The 20,594-nt window shown below is 40.3% G+C and overlaps 1 protein-coding gene across 4 annotated transcripts in view; it reads right to left on the reverse strand.

The window, feature by feature from the left end:
- Window positions 1-351: 351 nt before the first annotated feature.
- The window catches only part of TBC1D12 (TBC1 domain family member 12), a 51,395-nt gene continuing 31,152 nt past the window's right edge, over window positions 352-20,594 (reverse strand). For 2 of the 4 annotated variants that reach the window (XM_083614100.1, XM_083614099.1), the window contains 11 exons: window positions 16,269-16,384; window positions 15,679-15,761; window positions 13,568-13,685; window positions 12,923-13,029; window positions 11,489-11,569; window positions 9,391-9,485; window positions 6,338-6,409; window positions 4,713-4,841; window positions 3,984-4,093; window positions 3,179-3,437; window positions 352-2,027 (listed from right to left, as the gene is read on the reverse strand). In XM_083614100.1, coding sequence (XP_083470226.1) covers window positions 1,959-2,027; window positions 3,179-3,437; window positions 3,984-4,093; window positions 4,713-4,841; window positions 6,338-6,409; window positions 9,391-9,485; window positions 11,489-11,569; window positions 12,923-13,029; window positions 13,568-13,685; window positions 15,679-15,761; window positions 16,269-16,384 — 1,239 coding nt within the window. In that variant the 3' untranslated portion in view covers window positions 352-1,958. Of the gene's footprint in view, window positions 2,028-3,178; window positions 3,582-3,983; window positions 4,094-4,712; window positions 4,842-6,337; window positions 6,410-9,390; window positions 9,486-11,488; window positions 11,570-12,922; window positions 13,030-13,567; window positions 13,686-15,678; window positions 15,762-16,268; window positions 16,385-20,594 lie in introns of all 4 variants that reach the window. The other 2 variants (XR_014548142.1, XR_014548143.1) reach the window with 2 other exon arrangements.

The following is a 20,594-nucleotide window of genomic DNA, read 5'->3' on the forward strand; positions in this document are numbered from 1 at the left end:
GTCTGAGCTCTGCTTCTCTGGGTTCTGCTTCTCTGCCAAGACATTCCCTGGCACAGGGCCAGCTGTTTAGCCACTCTGTTTAAGAAAAAATAGTTTTGCACAGACTTGTTCCAAACTGAGTTAATGTTTGTGAGAAGGATTGTAATTCCCTGTGAAGTTTCAACCAATCATAACCTTTTACCGAGAACTCTATTTGTAGACTTTAAAATGTCACCCCTTAGAATCCCAGCTTCCATTATAGATGGGGTCATGATGTCTGAAATATAAATCTGTAGAAGCTACTGAAGATTCAGAAGTTTTCAATATAGCTTTGCATCTGAGCAGGAGAATTAAATGAAGAGACATCACTCATTCTGCTTACAAGTTTTATTTACATAGGAATAGTTACTAGTGGTCTTGAATGAAGGCAAAATACCTTCTATTTACAATTTATATACATGTGTATACTTGAAAAGTAAGAAAACTGTACAAGAGAACCCAAACAGAGGACATACACGGGAACCAAGTAAGTAAATACATAAGAAAAGAAAGACATTTTAACTTCAAATTGTATGTTGTAAGTAATATAAAGTGTAGTTTTAAATCTGATAACGATACATAAATATTCCAACATACTGTAACCCAAATCTTTAAAACCGGTTCTGCAACTTCTTTTAACACTTGACAGCTGAAGTAGTCTCTCTTTTCTTTCAATTTTTTAATGCAATGATAAATTTCCACTTCATTTCCACGTACAGGGACCAGGTACAAAAAAAAATCATAATGCATTTTTATTTACATTAATACTATCAAAATGGATTTAGAAAGAACAAGCATTAGCTGCTCAGAGTTTAAGAGGTATCCTTTCCATCTCCCTCCAGTTCAAATGTCATTTTTAAAATGTTTTGGAGTGTGAAGGAAGTTTAAGAGCTTCCATAGATCACATTTACAGTACAGTGCTGATGTTAGATGTGACTGACAGTATGGATTTAGGGTATTAATTATTGTACACACTGCAATTCAAAACTATTCCATTTTGCATTTAAGTGAGAAAGGTTTTAATATACAGGGACTCAAACTTTCACATTAACATTGCTTAAAATGTGCAAAAGCATTTGTCACTAGCTTATTAATTATACTAGTGTTTATCATCAAGTATAAGTCACTTTGATTTAAAAAATAAATCAAGAACTGATCTGATTTTCATGGAATAGGAATCCAATTTTTCTGTAATGTAAGCAAGCTACCTACCAAGTACTTCAGGAAGCAAAATTCCAGAAACCCATCAGTTGCTTATACAAGCACACAGTTAAAATAGTTCTCTTAACCACTGCCATCTTTAGGCCAAAAGACTTTTTGCCAATGACTTTGCGGCAAGACTTGACGCAGCATACTCTGTTCCACCTTACGTACATTCATTTAACCGAAGAGTGAAGCTGCAGTTTAAAAGGAGTTTAGCAAGACATATATAAAGCCTCCTATTATCTGGCATGTATACCAAAGCAAAAAAACTTATTTGGTCCTAAGAATTTCACTGGTTAATTTTGGAGGTATTTGTACCAAAATGTTTGGTTCAGGTAGCAGTTTTTGGGCCTTACTTTTTAAACGCCTGCTTTCCTCCCAAAAGTGCCTTTGTGATCATCATAAAAAAGGTATCCCTAAAAATTTAAAGTACCAACAAAAGTTATTACAAATTTTTATTGCATTCAACTTTAAATATTAAATATGCATTAGCCACTTTCTCAGTTTCAGAAGTTTTTATTGTTTTGCTTCCTGTGAAAAGGGCTCCTCCCACAAAAAGCTCTTTAATACTGGCAACAGGGTGAACATTTCATCAAATTCCACCACTGTACTCAGTCAAATACTGTCTCTTCCTTAGGTCTTCCCAAGCTGTTTCTTCTTAGTGGTTTTCATTGATAAGATGTTTAGAATCCTTTAACAAGCAAGTGGTTTCTTTATTATTTCCAATAAACTTGAAATTAACTTTTTAGTGCTGGACTATGGTTCTTGTCTCCTTCTTTGCTATCCTTCATTAATGATGCAAACACCTGCAAATTGATTTTTAGGTAAGTGTTAAAAATCAGACACTATTCAATCTCTCATTAACTTTTATCAATACTGATACCTCATTGCAGGTTCGTTGCATCCATCATAATCACTGAAGATTATTTCGTTCCCACTCCATCTCTTTTCCCCCGAGTAACCCAATATACAAAGTATCAATCCCCAAGTGATTAATAGAAAATAGGGAACGAAAAAGCACCATGACTCTTGAAAATGGTCTGCCTTAGAAACACATGAAGCCCTTCTTTCTGCTCTCCAGTCAACAAGGGTTATCCACAATTTAAAACAACACAGCTAATTTTCCATTTTAGCCTACAGAAGGGTTTAATATGGAAAGATACATTGTTCATTTTACACCACCTGCTCTTTTGGGACTCTTTTGGGACTCTTGTAGAGCAGGAGGCACACAATTGCGGGGTCAAGAACTTAGAACAGAAATATTGCTGCACACTGTAGCTGTGTAGTAGTTCGCCATGGGGTTAAAATACAAATGCTTTGAGTTTAAGGAAGTGTAGCTAAAGGTATTTCCCATTTAATAAGAGTTCAGTACACCACCCATGAAGTAGCAGAACACTTCAGGGGCCTTGAATGGTTTCTCTCATCGTGACAGCATGCCCCACTCCCTCCTGAAAATGACAGGTAGGCAAGTTGTACTGCCTCCCCATGCAGACACAGAACATCTTGCAGGAACACACCAGGGCCCTCATGAGACCTTCCCAGAACCTGCTAAGCAAGGTGGGAGATTTTTAAGCCCTCTACCTTGCTTACCAGCCTCTGGTAAGACCCGCAAGCATCCCGAGATCATGCGTGGGGGGCAAGGCCTACTCGTACGTTGGCTTTGGACAGATAGAGGTTGGGGGGGTCCTGTTCCAGGGGCATTCCTGATTTTATGTGATTTTGCCTTTGCACACAGATTCCCAGAGCCTATCTCCCATTTCTGCTGATGGTTTAATATTGTTTTGTGTGTGTGTGTATGTATATATATATAGAGAGAGAGAGAGAGAAAGTATGTTCATATATTTTAATTGTTTACTGAGTTTATTCTCGCTAAGCTGTCCTAGGCAACATGTTTTTAAGGGCAGAAAATCAACAGTTAACGTGACCCAATTTATTTATAATAAAAATGAACACTTACCTGAGCCCATTTTTTGTTACTATTCTGCATCTGAATAGATGTAATACAAGTAAAGAGCTTCTCCGACGTGATGTCTTCAGGTAGCTTTGTTAGAAACTGTGCTATATGAATGAAGTCCATCTGCAGGAGGATATCTTCATATAGCCGAAGAATTCCTAATCCAGTTCTGAACAAAAATTCTTCTCCGTCTCTACAAAAGACATCCCAGACGCGACAGGCCAGATCAAGGGGTAGTGACTTGCTGTACAGGGTGAAGATCCTGGGGGGTGGGGTTTATTTTTTTGGGAAATCAGAAGTATCAGGAACATGAGGACAAACTACATGGCATCACTTTTGTGCAGTGAACTTTGAGCTCCTTCACTGTCAGTGGTATTTTATTTAGAAGTCCATTAATACTTTGGATCTGGGAAAGACACACCGATAGGTGTCCCACTCACACAAGCTGACTCTGCAAATTTTCCCTGATCTCCCCCCTCCCAATCCACTGCAGTCCCCCATACCAGGCTTTTCCTGGCTGAGGGAGCATGGTACAAGAAGCTGCAAGAGAGAAGGAGGAGTGGGAAAGCTATACTGCATGAGCAGACATTCACTCGTGTAAGTTTGTTTAGACACTGACAATCACAGCTAGATGGGAATTACGTTCCCAACTTGCCCCAACAACTGCTCACCCCGCCCCCCTCAACCACACAGAATGGAGAACTTTCTACAGAGTGCCCATTATCTGTATTATCAAACTTCAGCTGCAAGTTTATCTATTTAACACAGAAAGCAAAACAGAACCTATTCAACCAATCTTCCAACTTACCAGTCTATCAAGTATATGTCAGGGGTAAGTTTGTAGGATTTAAAATGGTGAAACAATTTGGGGAGGTTTTCCTCAAAAAATACTTCAAATGCTGCAAAGTACTTCAGCATCTGTAAAGAAAAAAGAGAAAAAAGCTAATGAAAGTCTGGTTGGGGACGACGACGCACGGGGTGCCATAACTAATGAAGCCTTCAAGGAAGCTATACCCCTGTCTACAGGACATATTGCTGGTTTTAGTGAAGAAAGTGCAGCGTACATCATTTAAATAGTAAAACTTCCAGTGCAGTTGCTATGACAACTGTAGTATCTGTACTTCTCCAGCAACAAATTTAGCCAACTACACTTACAGTGTAGACAACAGAAAAATGAGTTAGTCACTTTTTCATTGCTATTTTTCCATCCTGGCAAAAGCAAGAGATTGGCTGTAGGGTAGTCATTAGCCCATTGTTTCCAGAAAATGAATTATAGGAGAGGAAGCTACCAGAACAAAATTCTGAAAAGGGGTGGTAAATTTTAACAAAAGAAATAGCTGCCGATTTCATTCCAGAGACACAAGTACCCCTGCTAGTGGCAAGTATGAATGCAAAGCACTGTTCTTTAGGAAAGCAGAAATTCTACTGGGTGTAGACTGACACCCATTTCCTGCCTGTTAAAAAGATTCTAGTAGTCACAAAATGGTTCAAGTGAAATAGTAACAGTAAGTTACGAGACTCTGGAAATTGTATATACCATGCTGTGATCCACACGGAAAAAGGCCAATTGGCATGGCTTGTTCAGGAGGTTTGCAAAGGCAATGAACGCATCTGCCTCTTCCAGATTGAGAATAAGGACCGCAGCAATGAAGGACATTCCCTGGACCTTCAAAAAACAAAAGCAGTGAAAGTGCATTAAGTAAACAGTCTCATTTTTATATTAAGGTAGGGATCTATAAGCTACAGTATTAGTAAAGGCTAGAACACAACCAAATTTATTTACAGTTTTGACAAAAAAACCAGGCTAACTTGTTACAGAAATGCTAAATTCAGTACTTAATGAGTAATCATGCAAATGCTCAAGGCAGTAAAGTGATTAGGGCAACTTAGACCGGCTTTAATCATTGAAGTTTCCACTCATGGATGTATGGGTGGAGTCTACAGCATCCTGGGGTAAGGCTGCTAATGTATTTTTTATAGCTTCAGTAGGAAGAATTGGCAGGTGGTTACCAAACAAATATAAGGTGGTGAAGCCAACACGTGAATAATATACATTCAGGGATTTTCTCCCCTTGCTTTTCTAGGGGCTAATGCCATAGGGAAGGAACATCTATAGTAGAATCTGGTGCATAATTACTGGTAAGTCCCAATCACATGTCAACAGGATTTACAGACTCATCTCTGCAGGCTACAGTTGAGCCATTACCTCTAGACCAGGGCTGGGAAACATTTTCAGCTCCAGGACAGATTCGTAGCTTCCCCATCCACAACAGGCTACATCGGTATGTCATGTAACATCAAAGGGGCTTGTCATCAGCACCAAGCAGCTAACCGTCTGCTTTATCCATTTGCTGGTGCAGTTTGAATCCAAACCACATCTGCAAACAGACATTTATTCTCTGTGTACCAGCAAAGCTGTCCACACAGTTGGTCAGTAAACATCCCTTTGCTGATGCAGTTTGAATTTAAACCACAACTGTAAACATACAACTTCAAAGCACCAATCAGCTGAGCGATGTTATCAACAATACCTCCTTGTCAAAGAGATACTGAAAGTGTACTTCAAGCTCCCAGTTGTTCCTTCACTGCAACACCACATCTGATGTCAGGTGTGGGGTAGGCGGGTGTGTAATGAGGAACATGATCCTGTGAGCCAGAGTAAGACCCCTGCCAGATCCAATTAGGCTCATTGGCTGGTGGTATCCCACCACTCCTCTAAATGCAACAGAGCAATTGGATTATCTATAAAACTATCACCCATACATGAAGTTGCAGGCAGGATTTGAAATATAAGCAATGGATTATTGAAAGAATTAATGGTATCGGGTTTAGATAATAAAAACATGTGTTTTAAAACAGCTAATAAAAAGGAGTAACAAAATAAACATCAGGAAAGGAGGGGTAGGGAGTCAAAAAGAAGTTATGTATGTATCAAAAAAACTATCGTGTTTTGAAGTATCTATGGAGACATTGTGTGTGTGTGCACGCGTGCATGCACACGTGCAAATATGAGAGACAGACCAACCTCTTCTACTGGTGCTACACAGGCAACCTATATTGAGATAGTTTACTCAGCAAAAACTATTCCTTTAAACGTCAAGCTAATATTTGTATGAAACGTCATTATAATGTGAAGAACGGCAATGTTTTAAGGATACTTACATATCCTACATCTGGTCTGTAACATGTATATGCTCCCAGGACACTGTGCAAAAGATCATGATAAGGGCCACCCTGAAGTGAAAACAACGGAAAAAAGAAACGTATATGTTAACATTTATTTTGTTTTTCTAGCTTTATTTTGAATTCAGAAGACTATTTCCACTGGGTCACAATATATTCAATCTATACAAAGTTAGGCATGCCCAGAAGCTTGGCTATATATGTGTGACAGCAGCACTGAAATTCCTACAAGTCCATTTGTTCCTGACTGCATAGAACTGTAACAGCTCCAAAAGACTAAAAAAAAACCTCCACCCATTACCTATGAACACATGTGCGGGCGAGTGCACACTTTCTCCATTCTATTGTACTACCTCCAAGCAAAAAAGGGACAGTGAGCTAAAAAATGTCAACACTTAGGAACGCTGGCAGTCACCCCAGAGTGTGAACTTGGTTATTAGTATCCCAGTTCCAAACTGTACAGACAAAGTGCATTGTTTTCTCCTAATGTTCTCTGGACTATACATCCTGCCAAGAGCTGCTTCAGTGCTGACAAAATCTAACTCTGAATTCACAACACTTGTGATCCAGCAAGCATTTTTAGATGCAGAGAAAGCCTTGCATACAACGACTTGTGTATTTTCTTCCACCACTATCACCCTGTCCCAGATTGTGAAAAAGTAATTTCAGACAGATTCTTGGTTGTTAATAGTTCTCCTCCTCCTCCTCCTCCTTTTTTAGGGGAGACATTAGGTCAGAGGTCACCAACATGTTGCCCACTGTTACGGTGTGCCCACCTGTACCTCCTACAGTACCCACAACATGTCTCAGTAACTATCCACTCAAATATCCATGAGACACTGTTTGCTCTTCCTGCTCAGCTCCTGCTTGCACTGACTCAGCTTCCCCTAAACTGAACACACTCCCTTAAACATGTCTACATTTCCCTGGATGCCAGGATTTGACACATACCCTCTCATCCGTTCTGAATAGAGATACAAACAGCTTCTCGTTGTAAGTAACTGCAGCAGTGGTTGATATTTGCATCCCCCCCCCCCCGATGAGGTGGCTGATGGGGGGGGGCATGACAGCACCACATTGAGGGCCTGTCCTTTCTTCTGCGCTTTTAAATGTGGCAGCCCTTATGCCAAACCCCCGACAGCAGCCACTGCAGCTCAGAAAGGTTGGCGACGCTGCATTAGGTTATCATATAAATGAAAATTACAGAAACTTTTTGCAATTTAGTAGCAGCAGGGGTGAGGTTAACTAAACAAAACAGAAAGCCTCACACCTGAACATTTGTTATTTCATCCTTTAGTAACTCATATCGGAGCTGAAAATTAACTTTCGGGTTTGCAGGCTGTTCATTTAGGAATGCAAATTGGCTAAGCAAACAAAGAAGGGAAACTATCTAGACACAAAGTTTCAGGTGAGGCTTGAGCAAGGCAAACTAACTCTGCAATAGACAGCTCTCTGGGTTTTTTTTATTCTGTCTAGTTGGAATGCACTTTCGGTTTCACCAGGAACAAAAGAGGAAGACCACTCAAGTCTCTTGAGTAAACAAATCCTATTTTAACTCTGGGGATTAAAAGCCTCCTTGGGTCAAGAGACCTGCTATTTTGCTTGTTACACTGTAACAGCATACACAGAGATGGAACTACCGTATTTTTCGCCCTATAGGACGCACTTTTCCCCCTCCAAAAATGAAGGGGAAATGTGTGTGCGTCCTATGGGGCGAATGCAGGCTTTCGCTGAAGCCTGGAGAGCGAGAGGGGTCGGTGCGCACCGACCCCTCTCGCTTTCCAGGCTTCAGGAAGCTATCAGCAAGCCTGGGGAGCCCGCGGGAGTTCCCACCAGGCTCCCAAGGCTTGCGGATAGCAGCCTGTTCTGGGGGCTGGGGTTGGGGGAAGCTCGGGCTTCCCCCGCCCCAGCCCCGCGCCGGGGGGGGGGAAATAATTCCCCCCCCTTTATTCTTCCCCCCCCAAAAAAAAAACTAGGTGCGCCCTATGGGCCGGTGCGCCCTATAGGGCGAAAAATACGGTATATAAAAAACTTTGTATAGGGGCTTCTTCTTACGTGGCATTATAGACTGGAATGCCAATACCAAAAATCCAAGTCCACAAATGTTAAAAGGTGCAGGCATTGTCGTTTTTCTATTAAAACATATGCAGAGGTCTGACATATGTTCGAAAAGGGAGGCGGGTGAGTATATTTTTTCCCTTATACTACACCATTCATTTAGTTATTTGATATACTATCAAACAGTTCTCTGAAATCTGTTTTGTAAGTATAGTAAGATGCCATTTTTTCACGTTTTTGAAAAGCCAAACACTTAACACTTGCAGATTTGTACGCTTGTACTTCTGCCAGAATATTGTTATTTGAACAGCCGTGGAACTGGCTTACCTTCCCAGTTGGCAGTGGTGAGCAAGCATAAAGTCTAGCTGACCAGGTGATCTTTTGTTTGCAGTTATGCTCCACCCCCCAGAAACAATGGCTTAAGTCCCGTAAGTCCTGCTATGTTTGCTCAGTGAATGAAGGCAACAAGGTTTGCAAGCTGCTTTTACATTCTATTGCTTTAGTTGGACACATCAATCAACCTCTCCCCAAACCCCAGCACTCGCCAGCCTGGAAAATGAATTTTAGCTTGCTTGCTATAGCTGCTTTGTTCCCTCCCACACTCCACCCTTGCAAGCACATAAAGCAAGTCAAAGATCTAACTATTCGACTGCAGGGAAACAGATGCATAGACAGAACATTTGCTAACCTGGTCAGATAAAACACTCCCTCTAAGTACCATGCCAAGAAGATGAAGTTTATAGAGTTTATACCTGATACACAAGTGCCTTTTCAAATTATTTTTGAGTCACACTACTATTAATGTAGCATGGAATTCTTCAGCTGCATGAATCCATGGCAGAAAATTCCATTTTTTTTAAAAACAACCTTTCATTGACAGATTTTTATTTTTTTTTAAAGAAAATCAGCCACAGCGGGGAAAATGACCTCATGTTTAACATGTTTGTATCTGAACAAAGTCAAAAACATTTTACCTTCTGAAAAATATAGAGGGATGGAAATGTGCGGGATATATCCAATTTTATTAGCTCCAAACTAGCCTCCCGATCAGCAACTGATACTCCAGCATCTACAGAGATTAAAGCATGCAGATTTTTATATATGTATATGTATGTAGAGTTATTTATACAGTAATGTAAGACTATGGCCATCTTCTACGTAGTCTGACTATTACTTCCAATCAGAAATTAAGAAAATACTAACAATTTACAGAAAGCAGGAAAAGGTGTAGAGAACAGCTATTTCATTCAACTATCATTTTAACCTATGAGTCGTGTTTGGTATACCACTGCAAGAATAAAAAAAGGTTTTAAGAGGTGATTTTAAAAATGGCTTAACTCAAGCAGGCACAGATGTGTTGCCACCATCCTCCCATTTTGTCCCCTCACCTCCATTTTGTCTCAGAATTTCCATCCTATAGTTGGCAAGGGCTCGGCAACCCAGGACAAGGATGTCAGACTATCTGAACTGTGCACTACTCTCTATGGACCTGGGAAAGAGAGTTCCTAACCCTAAATGTCCAGGAGCTACAGATTTCTTGGACTTGCCGAGTCAAAAGCAACTGCATCCTAATTTAAATTTGGACAATACCCTGCTACTCATTAAACTGGCAATACGAAGATCCCCATGCCCTTTTGACACAATGGAACCACACCATTCATTCCCTGTTTCAGAAAACAGCCAAAGCATATCCACCCTTTTTGTTCCTCTGGAAAACACCTTTCAACAGACTTCCTGTTTCAATTTTACAAAACTAATTGTTTTTAGAATTCTGGGGAAAGGATATCTCCTGAGAGCAGCCCTGCAAGGAGACACAGTGCCCAACTCATTCTGGGTACGTAAAAGCTTTACTGCACAGTAAAAGCTCTACTGTGTCCTGTATTTTTACTTCACTCCACCAAGGATCCTTCTCACCAGTCCTTCTTCTGTGATAGGGAAAAAACCTCACTTTCATTAATTCTCTTCCTCCCTTTCTGCCTGGTTTTTTTGCTTGCTTCTTCTTCCTCTCTCTCTAACCCTTGCTCTGCCTCTACCTTCTCCCTTCAACCAGAACACAGTTGTGCAATTTGGGCTTGTGGCCACTTGTCCTATTCTTTCTCCATCCTTTCTCAGTAGCCTTCAGCACTTGACTTGTGATTTGGGCATTATCATCATTTATTTTAAAACTCCCCTTTTCAGGGTTACATCCTGAAGTCTCAGTTGTTTTCCGCTCCTTATGGAGTGTTCCACTATTCAAGCCAAAGACCTAAGTTACCCAGTTTGTGCTCCTGTTTATTCTGAAAGCATGGTAGTTTCTAGGCCAGCTCTTCCAGGCTGACAGCAGCCTGCTCTCCAGCACAAAGAGCTGGGGCCCATAGAGCAAAGAGACTCTTCAGCACAACACTATATTCCCTCATCTATCTATTGTTCCTGAAGGGCTTATTCCCCAAACATGAAATCAGGTTTCAGACCTCTTTAGAGACATACTGTACTTCCCAAGCAAGCGTGCTAAGATATCATCACGTCATATATTTATATTGGAAAAGGGCTTCTCCCCTCACCTCATCCCTCATAAGGTTGGATCACAACTGGCCAGACTTACTCTGAACTGATATTGCCAGTTCTGTTGGTTAAATTGGTATCCTCCCCACAAAACTACAAATGCAGACGATTTCTTTCTTTCTTTCTGAGCTATTTAAAGCCTGTGACAATAAAATCTATCTTGCTTTTATTAAGCTCTTCCAGCTTCAGTTTTTATGGCAAATCCACTGGATCATAACAGTATCACATTCTCTTAAGGAAACCCACATTTCAACGACCAGACAATTTTAAGGTATCTGCTACTGTGCCTGAATCTCCAAACAAAGAGATGAACATATTGAGAAATCTGATTGGGATTCAACTTGCTCAGAACTATACCACATCAAATTGTAGATGTTAGTTGATGATAATGTTAGCTTTCTATATGCAAGTATCAAACATTTGATCCTACAATGAATGGCTGTGCTATATTTCTGAATGTGTCATTTGGCTAATCATGGGCATTCTACTTAGAAGAGTGTAAAAGTAGCAACGGGTATCATTGTAACCTACCTTCTGCATCATTCTCAGCACCCATTTCCCCAAAACTCTTCCATCGTTCCTTGGCTCTAGATAAGAAGATTTCATAGAGTTCTGCAAAACAGACAGCAAAATGGAGCCAAAGGGCAAATTTACAGATAAGAACTATACAATTTTCACAGTAATCCTGTTTTTATTATATGCATTTTAGTTATAAAAACCAGGAAGGGAAATCATACTGTGTAATATCCAGCCACTGACTCGGGACAGCTTCCCTGAATTTAGCTTTAGCTTGAGACATGAACAAGCCTTTTGCTGCCTGTATATCCCCCGTTGCACAAACAAACAAACCACTAGGTACTCCATTAACAAAATTTAACCAACTTCAAACCATGGCTTCATATTCCAGAACTGTTGAAGATATATTCCTAGTTAAGATTAACCAGGAAACCATTGTTAATGGAAACTCATGTAAAAGAGCTTCATGCGCAGCTAAAATGCTCCTTCGTGTGTCTGGGTATTAATCCAAGATGTGATTGTCCAAACAAGTACATAGAGATCTAGGCATGCTCCATACAAAGATTTGTGAACTGTTAGAATCTTTACATTGTTCCAGTTCTTAAACCAGCTATACTGATCTTTCTTGAAAGAGATGAAACTGAAACATGCTAAAATCTACTAACCAAGTGATCTCTTCCTAAAAAGAGTGAGTCTTCGTGCATATTAAAAACAGTCTCTTGAACTAAAATATTTAGTCAAGTCCCGTTATTTAAAGGCTGTCTCCTCCTCCACCCAACAAAACTATTAACAAGCTCTAGCTTTTTGAAAAGTATTTGACAGCTAGAAAAAGGTGTCCCTTTCATTATCATCTTTAAATGGCTTCAATTTAAAACTGGTATTGGGAGACTGTGCCAGTTTACCTCTCCTGGGTGAAGCAAAATAGATACGTTTTTGAACTTCTGTGGCATAAATTACCGTATTTTTCGCCTCATAGGACACACTTTTCCCCCTCCAAAAATGAAGGGGAAATGTGTGTGCGTCCTATGGGGCGAATGCAGGCTTTCGCTGAAGCCTGGAGAGTGAGAGGGGTCGGTGCGCACCGACCCCTCTCGCCCTCCAGGCTTCGCGCAGATCTCCGCAAGGCGCGGGAGCCCGGCACCGGGCTCCCACGGCTTGCGGAGAGTTGCCTGTTCTGGGGGCTGGGGTCGGGGGAAGCTCGGGCTTCCCCCGCCCCAGCCCCGCACCTGGGGGGGAAATAATTTCCCCCCCTTTATTTCCCCCCCAAAAAACTAGGTGCGCCTTATGGGACGGTGCGTCCTATAGGGCGAAAAATGCAGTAATCTCTTCTAAAAGCAACTTCTTTCTGCATCAATAAAAGCTATTACAAACTCAGTGGAAGAAATGTTGGGTTATTTCTTGAGACCACCATCCTACTGAGAGAAGAGTTTGCATGTTTATAACACATACCAGGAGTAATATTCAGTTCATTTCCTACAGCAAGACTCCACACTTTCCCACGAACACTTGGAGGTAACCCTTGCCACCACAATTCTCGAACTCTCCTTGTAGAACGCCTAAAAAAAGAGAAGATGGGGGTGGGGTTGTTTTGGTAAGTACAGGTAATTTAGCTGCCATTCCTGGCATTTCCAGGTTGCCCCAGAAGCAAAGAACATCAGCAAGCTTTGGCTCCATATAGTGGAAAGTCAAGTGCTTTCCCTTATGGAAGCCAGGTCACCTGAGAGGGCTATTGGCACAGCTTTGTCCCATTTAAGCGAACAGTGCCTTATGGTTTCTCCTAGATGCCACACCCAGGGAAACCCCCTGCCCCTGGAAGACTGCAACTTCGCACAGGGTGAGCATTTAGACAAATTGCTAATGACAACAATTTATTAAAGAGATTACTGAATAGAAAAAGTAATTCTAGACTATCATGAGCCCAAATACATGTTTGAGAACAGAAAGAAAAACATTCAAGGCTTTTGTGGGATATAAAAGCCTGTGAAGCTTATATTTAATGCGTCTTCATCCTGCTCTTCAGTCAAAAGGGCTTCCATAGCAGCTAACAAGTATCAGTAAGAAGGCTCCTGATGTTACAAAGTCATCTATACTTACATGGTCTCCCAATTAGGCAGTATTTCATTGACCCAAATCACCATAGCGCTAGCGATGTTCTCCTCTTGCTTGAAGCGTTCTTTCATTATTTTCTTCCTTCTATGTGCATCCTTAATTTCTATTAAATCCAGAATATTCAGTAATTTTAATTTTAAAACGGAGTTTTAAAATCAACATTTCAAAAATGTATCAAAATAGAAAATGTTCTGGGGGTTACATTCTCCAGATTAAGTCAACTGCCAAATTTATTGCATATCGGTGCTGTTGAGATTAGGTCTCAACAGAAATATGAATCTCCCAATACTGTCTATTTCCCCATTTCCTCTTCCAAGTTTGCAAGACACAGTGGATGTCTGCAATTGTGTATATCTAGCAAGAGGAAGTAGGGCTGTACACTGACTAACCAACATCTCAAATAATGTTTGAATAAGCTGTTCTAGAGGAGCTTCGTAAGAAACCACTTGTTGCATGAACCATGACAAGCCAAGTTAGGACAGATGTTATTGGATGACTAATTAAATCTCAGAAAGCTGGGAGAGTAATGTAATAGTGAGTTCTAAGGGAAATTAGAGAGAGCCAGCAGTTTGGAGCAGAAGCAATATTACTGATTCCAAGCAGAATGACTGGAGTAACAAAGATTATCATTTTTTAAGCAAGAGATTACATTTCCAACTCCAACATTTACCCCCCCCCCAAAAAAAAATCCACCTTCTCAGATACCATCAGTATATAGAGGCAAAGATGAAACACAACAGCAAGTCAGTTGTTTCAGTCTCCAATCCTGTATTTTCCTTTATCACGTTAGAATTTGTGTTATTTAGTGAATTGGAAGAGTTGGAAGAGATCCCAAGGGTCATGTAGTTCAACCCTGTGCAATGCAGGAAGCTCATGGAAATCTGCCTTGCTTTCAGGACTGTTTCAAATATTACTGGTTTTTTTACACAGGTATGAGTGACCTCTATAATTTCTCACCCCAAACCCAATTAAGCCAGAGGGGTTCACTGAAACCCTTGTGGTGCTACTGCCTGCTTGGGACAGGGAGAATAGGAGGGAGAATAGGAGGGGTAGGTCTTCCAAGTACCCACCACAATACAAGGCTGGTGGGTTGTATTTGGCAAGGTAGGTCATGAGTTCTGCAGGTTTTATGTAAAAAGTGTGTATACCACACTGTACAACCTACATGTCACCTGCGTACTTTCCCTTACGTAAAGGGTCCAATTCATGTAAGAAAAAAAGCAATTCTATTTGACAGGCTGTTAAAACAAATTGCTGATTGCACTGACCAGCCAACATAAGAAGCAAGTTGCCTTTGAGAAAATATTTTAATTGACGCTGGAGTGCTAATCTATTGCTATCATGGGTAAGCACTTGCAAGGGTGTAAGAAAGTTATGCACAAACATTAATAAACACGCACAGCGTTATGGTTTCAACACTGGCACGAGCTCCGAGGGGTAGATAAGCAAATGTATCCTTTGTAAGGTCAAGGCCTAAAGTCTTTTAACTTGCACACAGTCTTGGTGCAGGATGACAACAGGTTTTAGGCTGAGGACAGAATCCACTAAACGCCATCTGCTGAAGGCTGCTGAAGTTGAAAAGGCAGTGATCACCTGCATTTCCATATACACTAACTGCATTGTATACCAGTTCAACAGCGTAACATACACAAATGGCACATATCTAAACTGTGACTCTCTCCAGCGGAACACAAGCTACCAGGCTACTGCTTTGGCTTTTTCTGCCATGTTAAGCTGCAGAGGTGAGTGTAACAGTGAAACAGATGTGTTGTGTGTGTTAGAGAGAAATATCTAGCTGTGCGTGCTGTGTGTGTACACTCAAAAAGCATTAATGAATATCTGTCTTCAGAATCCCAAGTACAAAGCAATGAATGAAACAAATGTGAAAGTTTCAGTTCCACACAGAGTGTGCTAAAGTGTTAAAATTGCAGCCATACTTTGAAGGACAAATTAACTTCATTTTAAGACTGTACCTCTGTGTTAAAAGAAAGAAAGAAGAGTTTTCTTTTAGTCCAGGATAATTTACATTCTATTTTTTATATTCCCACATTTTCGTTTTTAGAAAATAGCATTATGAACAGTAAGACTAGCCATACCTCTCTTTTTTGCTTCTGCCACCATTTCATCATATTCTTGTCTGTGACGTAAAGCCTCTTCTACAGATTTTGCAGGAAGGTTCCTGGGGGGAAAACATAAGCAAAGGTAAGGCTAAATGAATCAAATTAAAAAGTTCTGTTTTGTTCCATTTCCTATACAAGGGAATAAATTATTCCACTTTGCTTACTCCCAATAGGATCTTCCCGTCTGAGCCGTGCAAGATACCATAATTACCTTAATGAAGCAAAGATTTATGCCCAATATCTCAGGAGGCAGGCAGACTATAAATAAGGGAAAATGTAAGACTAACCCACATTATACAATATTTATAGTACAAACCTTCATCGTTTGTTTCCGGACATAATTCAAGTTGCTGGGATGGATCTAGGAAGTCATTTACAACTTAGGGCAAGGGTATCTGAAGGGCTACCTGAATGAACATTTCTGTGCACCACAAAAACCAACATTAAATTTTGATATGATCTTCAGGAGGAGGTAGGCAAATCCTTCCAGGCATAACTTTGGTCATAACAACCTGCTTTGACATGAAACTGATACTCTGCTTTCAAAAGAACTCGTAGCGACTTACGATGGTCGATCCTCCAAAATAAGAGCAGTAGTTGAAAGTGGCTCAAATTCAAAGTGTCTACGTCTTGTCGCTTGGGGTGCAGGTTTACATGTTTTTCCTGTTCGTGCTTCATACTCCTAAACGAGATTGAATGATATTATTTTAGTTGATCCACAGATGGGATAAATGGCAACAGTTTAAGCTTCCATCAATGAAGCTATGAGTCGCCTAGGTAACGACAACTTCAGAGTCAGATGAATATTGCTAGCAGCCATGCACAGTATCAGCTTGAGACTCAGGACAGAGCGAAAGGCGCTGCATCTAGTAATCGTGTTGTAACCAACACAAGCTGAAAGAGTAAATGTTCTGCAAATTACAGCGTGTGGAAAATCCATATAAAAGGAGGAAGCAAGACAAGAGAAATAATCTGCTACTTATTGAAAGTTTCTGGTCCCATTCTGATGTAACCTAGTGCTAAACTACGGTTTACCGTTATGGTTTGAAGTTCACAAGTTTCAACTAACCATAGTTAAGTTTGTCCTGGTTTAGACATAACACTTAACTGTGATTAGTGTAAAACAGAAGTAAGTGCATTTGAACTGCTCTTCCCAATCACACAGGAAGGACAGAAGGGGGACAGGAAAGTCCACAAGCACAAGGCTTACTATGGGCTCATTCCTGTAATGATAAACCATGTCTGACGAAGCCACTGTCTTTACTATCTCAGTTGTCAGTAGTATGGTAATCTGAATGTATACCACCACCCTGCTATCAGATAAAAATGTTGATCAACTTAGGTTGATTATACAGAAAATAATTATACAGAAAATAATTATAAAGCATATGTTTCTTCCTCACCAACACACATTCTTGCTGATTGTATTAAAAAGTGAGGTGAAACATTAATTGTGGCCAAACCACAATCTAAAAGGTTTGTATCAAAGAACTGTACCCACAGTGGTTTTGCAGTAACGACTACACTAGAGGTTTGGCCACTCTTTAGTATAAAGGAAATCAGGGCAAAATACTGCTACATACTGAATCAAATCCCCCCCGCCATTAAAAATATCTCAAATACACTGCTAAATTCCACAGACCTAGCCCATTTCAAAACATAAAAAGCAACAAATCAGTTGAACTGAAAAAATATGCTGTTCTAAATAACTGGATTTGCAGCAGCTACAGAGGTAAAAAGTATATGCACCAAGAAGTACAAAGCAAGTACACTAATTTTCTCATGCAAACTTTATCTTCGCCTTTAAAATGCATGGCTAGAACCTAAGAGCCCTCCTGGATCAGACCAAAGGTCATTAAGTCCAGCATCCTGTTCTGACTGTGGCCAACCAGATAAAGCTCCTTAATTAATTTGGTACACCTAAAATGTAAAAAAAAACAACCAACCCCCCAAACTATTCAGAAATCCCTTCTGCCAAAATATCAATACTATATGAGGACCTAACAGAGGATGAGTTTTCATAACATAATAAAAGTTTGGTGCCACCTTTTAAAAGGAGTTTGGCTATTTTGGACACCGTTTGCTAGCATTCAGGATCGGAGCAAGGCACAGGAGGCTTGTGGCTTCGCTTTTGCAAGCATGTTGGCTGGAGAACAAGAATACCACTTCATTTAAAGCATCCAACCATGGCAAGTTACTGTGGCATCAAATTCATCAGTTATGGTTTGGTCAGACAGCTAAAAGAGGGGTTCCCTGCCTGAGGCAGCGACAGGGTTGTATAGACTGCAGCACTTATTTGGCATCAACCCACAGCATTATTATTGCTTTACAGAATGCTGCTGGGACGGCTACAACATAAATGAAAAGGCCACACCATTTACATTACCATGTTTTTGGCACTACGTTAAATACATTTATGGCAACTGCACAGATGATTTTTCAGCCTAACATAAATATTCAGAAATATAATTTACATATTTCAGATGTAGCAGGTATCCTAATCTCAATTATTAGGGATGAACCTACTCACTAGAATCAGCAAGATTCAATTCTGCCAAACATGGCTGGCCTTACCAGCCACTACCCATAATATTTCCAAGCTTGTCTTCACAACTACAAGGGCTAGAAGACTTCAACAGACCCATTAATGGGAGCTACAGTCCTCCAGACATGGGAAAGGTAACTGACCTTTGGACATTTTCAGAAGGTCAAATTAAAAGGCTGCGAAAAGCATCTATTCAGAGAATGTTAGAAGCAATAAATACATTTTTATAAGTTATGCAATGGAGTGCAAAAAAGATAAATGTTGTGCCAGTGAACACATAAAAGTATAGATGCTTGCCAGGCTTATTAGTCATTTAGGGCTGTGTATACTTTATGCTGGTAAAAGGTTTGTGCCAAGATAATGCAAGATCTGCACCCTGCATAAATTCTGTTTGCTCACTCTGCTTAAATGTCTGCTAATCATAGATAGTGGCAGGAAACTCTTCAGTACAATAAAGCTTCACCCTGTGACCATTAGAAGCCCTGCCCTAGAAACCCTACCCTGCCTCATCTGTTTTGTTTGTTGTTGTTTTAATTTTTACCAGGCACTACCCACAATATTTCCAAGTTTCTCTTCCCAGCCACAAAGACTAGAAATTATCAGGCTACTGAATTCTGGACCGAATACCAGTTTCTGTGCCTGCACAGTGCAAACACCAGCTACACTCAGCCTTTGCTAAAGCACTTTTAGATAGGCTAGCTGAGACAGGTACCTCCTGCACACAGCCATTTCTTGACAATTGCTACTGTCTGTAAGATAGAAAATCAATTAAGAATGCCATTTTGGACACAAGTTTCCTTGTGTCAGTACTGAATGCATAAAGGGCAAGGAAGGGATGCAAGACTCTGAACACTTAACTCCTTGTTTATTTTGTGATGTGATAAACTGAAAGCAAGCTTGTTTGAATGCTTTGCCGTTTGAGCAATTGTGTGTATTTCTGACTGTGTAAAATTAAAGTTAACACTGTTGCCTTGTGACTTGTTCTTGGCTATAAACACCAGCCAAGGAGATATCAAATATGTTCATGAACCTCAACTGCCTGCGTAGCAATCATTTCAAGAGGCTACTTCATGTGCATGGACTAAAAGTAAAAATAAAATAACTACTGTATGTTCCTAACATTGAGTTTCTGGATTGCCAATTGACAAACCTTATTTGACATAATATGAGGTATGGAAGGAATATCAGAGAGATGAAATTCAGTGTTTCTTATGAAGATAACCACGCATGGCAAGAAACTAACTATTCCTACCCTTAGGGGAGCTTTTCCCAACCTGATGGCCTCTGGATACTTGGACTATAATAGTTCCATCATTCCTGACTTTGGTCATGCTGGTGGGAACTGATGGAAGTTGTGGCCCAACATATCTGGAGTGCACCAGTTATTAACCATATCAGACTATTATGACAGCTCCAAAAAATATGTAATGCATCGGTTTAAAGCATATCATTCACACGTTATATGTTTTCAGGGAGAAACACTAGTGTAACAGGGTAATCACTGAATAATGTGTGATGCTGCCCCAAATGTTCAGTTGAGAATCATGTGACAGCATCCTAAGCAGTGTTCCCGAACCTAGTGCCCTCCATATATTTAAAGCTCCCATCAGTCCCAGCTTGCATGACCACTGGTGGGCACCAGGTTGGGGAAGGCTGATCTTAAAGTGCCCCAACTCCAATAATACCTTACTGGGTTGGGAATTTTCCTTCATTAGAACTTTAAACATCTGATAGTTCTATACATATTCCCTGCTCCATCGCTTTTTCCTCTGGTGGTATGTCTAGTAAATCATAAGCTTTCAGGCAGCAACACTCTTTAAAAAATGTGTGTGCTTTGTAAGATTCAGATGCCTGATAAAATACTATTCCTGGTCCTTGCACTGAAGAAAAAAATAGATTCCTAGCATCAGATTGCAGATACCCAGCCAACTGAACAGAGTTCTCCAACTCTATCTCTTGATCATTCCAACCATCCACCCAATAAATTGAACCAGGATAATCTATAAATGGAGATCCCAAGATAACTGTGGGAAGCAATGAAGAAAACCCTTTGTCATAGAGTTATGAAAGTGTATTTTAGACAATCTCTGGTAGGGGCACCATGTCACTCACTTCCCCCCTTTGCTGTAAGTAGCATCATTCTCTGGGATATGAAACAAAGACTGTGTTCAAATGAAGTGCAGAATCCACTACATGTTATATTCATCAAACTGAAACCCAAGTGCTTCATTGTTCTTGACAAGTCTACCTTACCACTAACAAATAAGAACTCCAAACCTAAGGATTAGCTTGTTGTTGTTGTTCCAAGGTGGGTTACAATAATAAAAGCACAGTGTTTAAAAACAGT

Source organism: Podarcis filfolensis (assembly GCF_964270895.1).
Source record: "Podarcis filfolensis genome assembly, chromosome: 5".
Lineage (NCBI taxonomy): Eukaryota > Metazoa > Chordata > Lepidosauria > Squamata > Lacertidae > Podarcis > Podarcis filfolensis.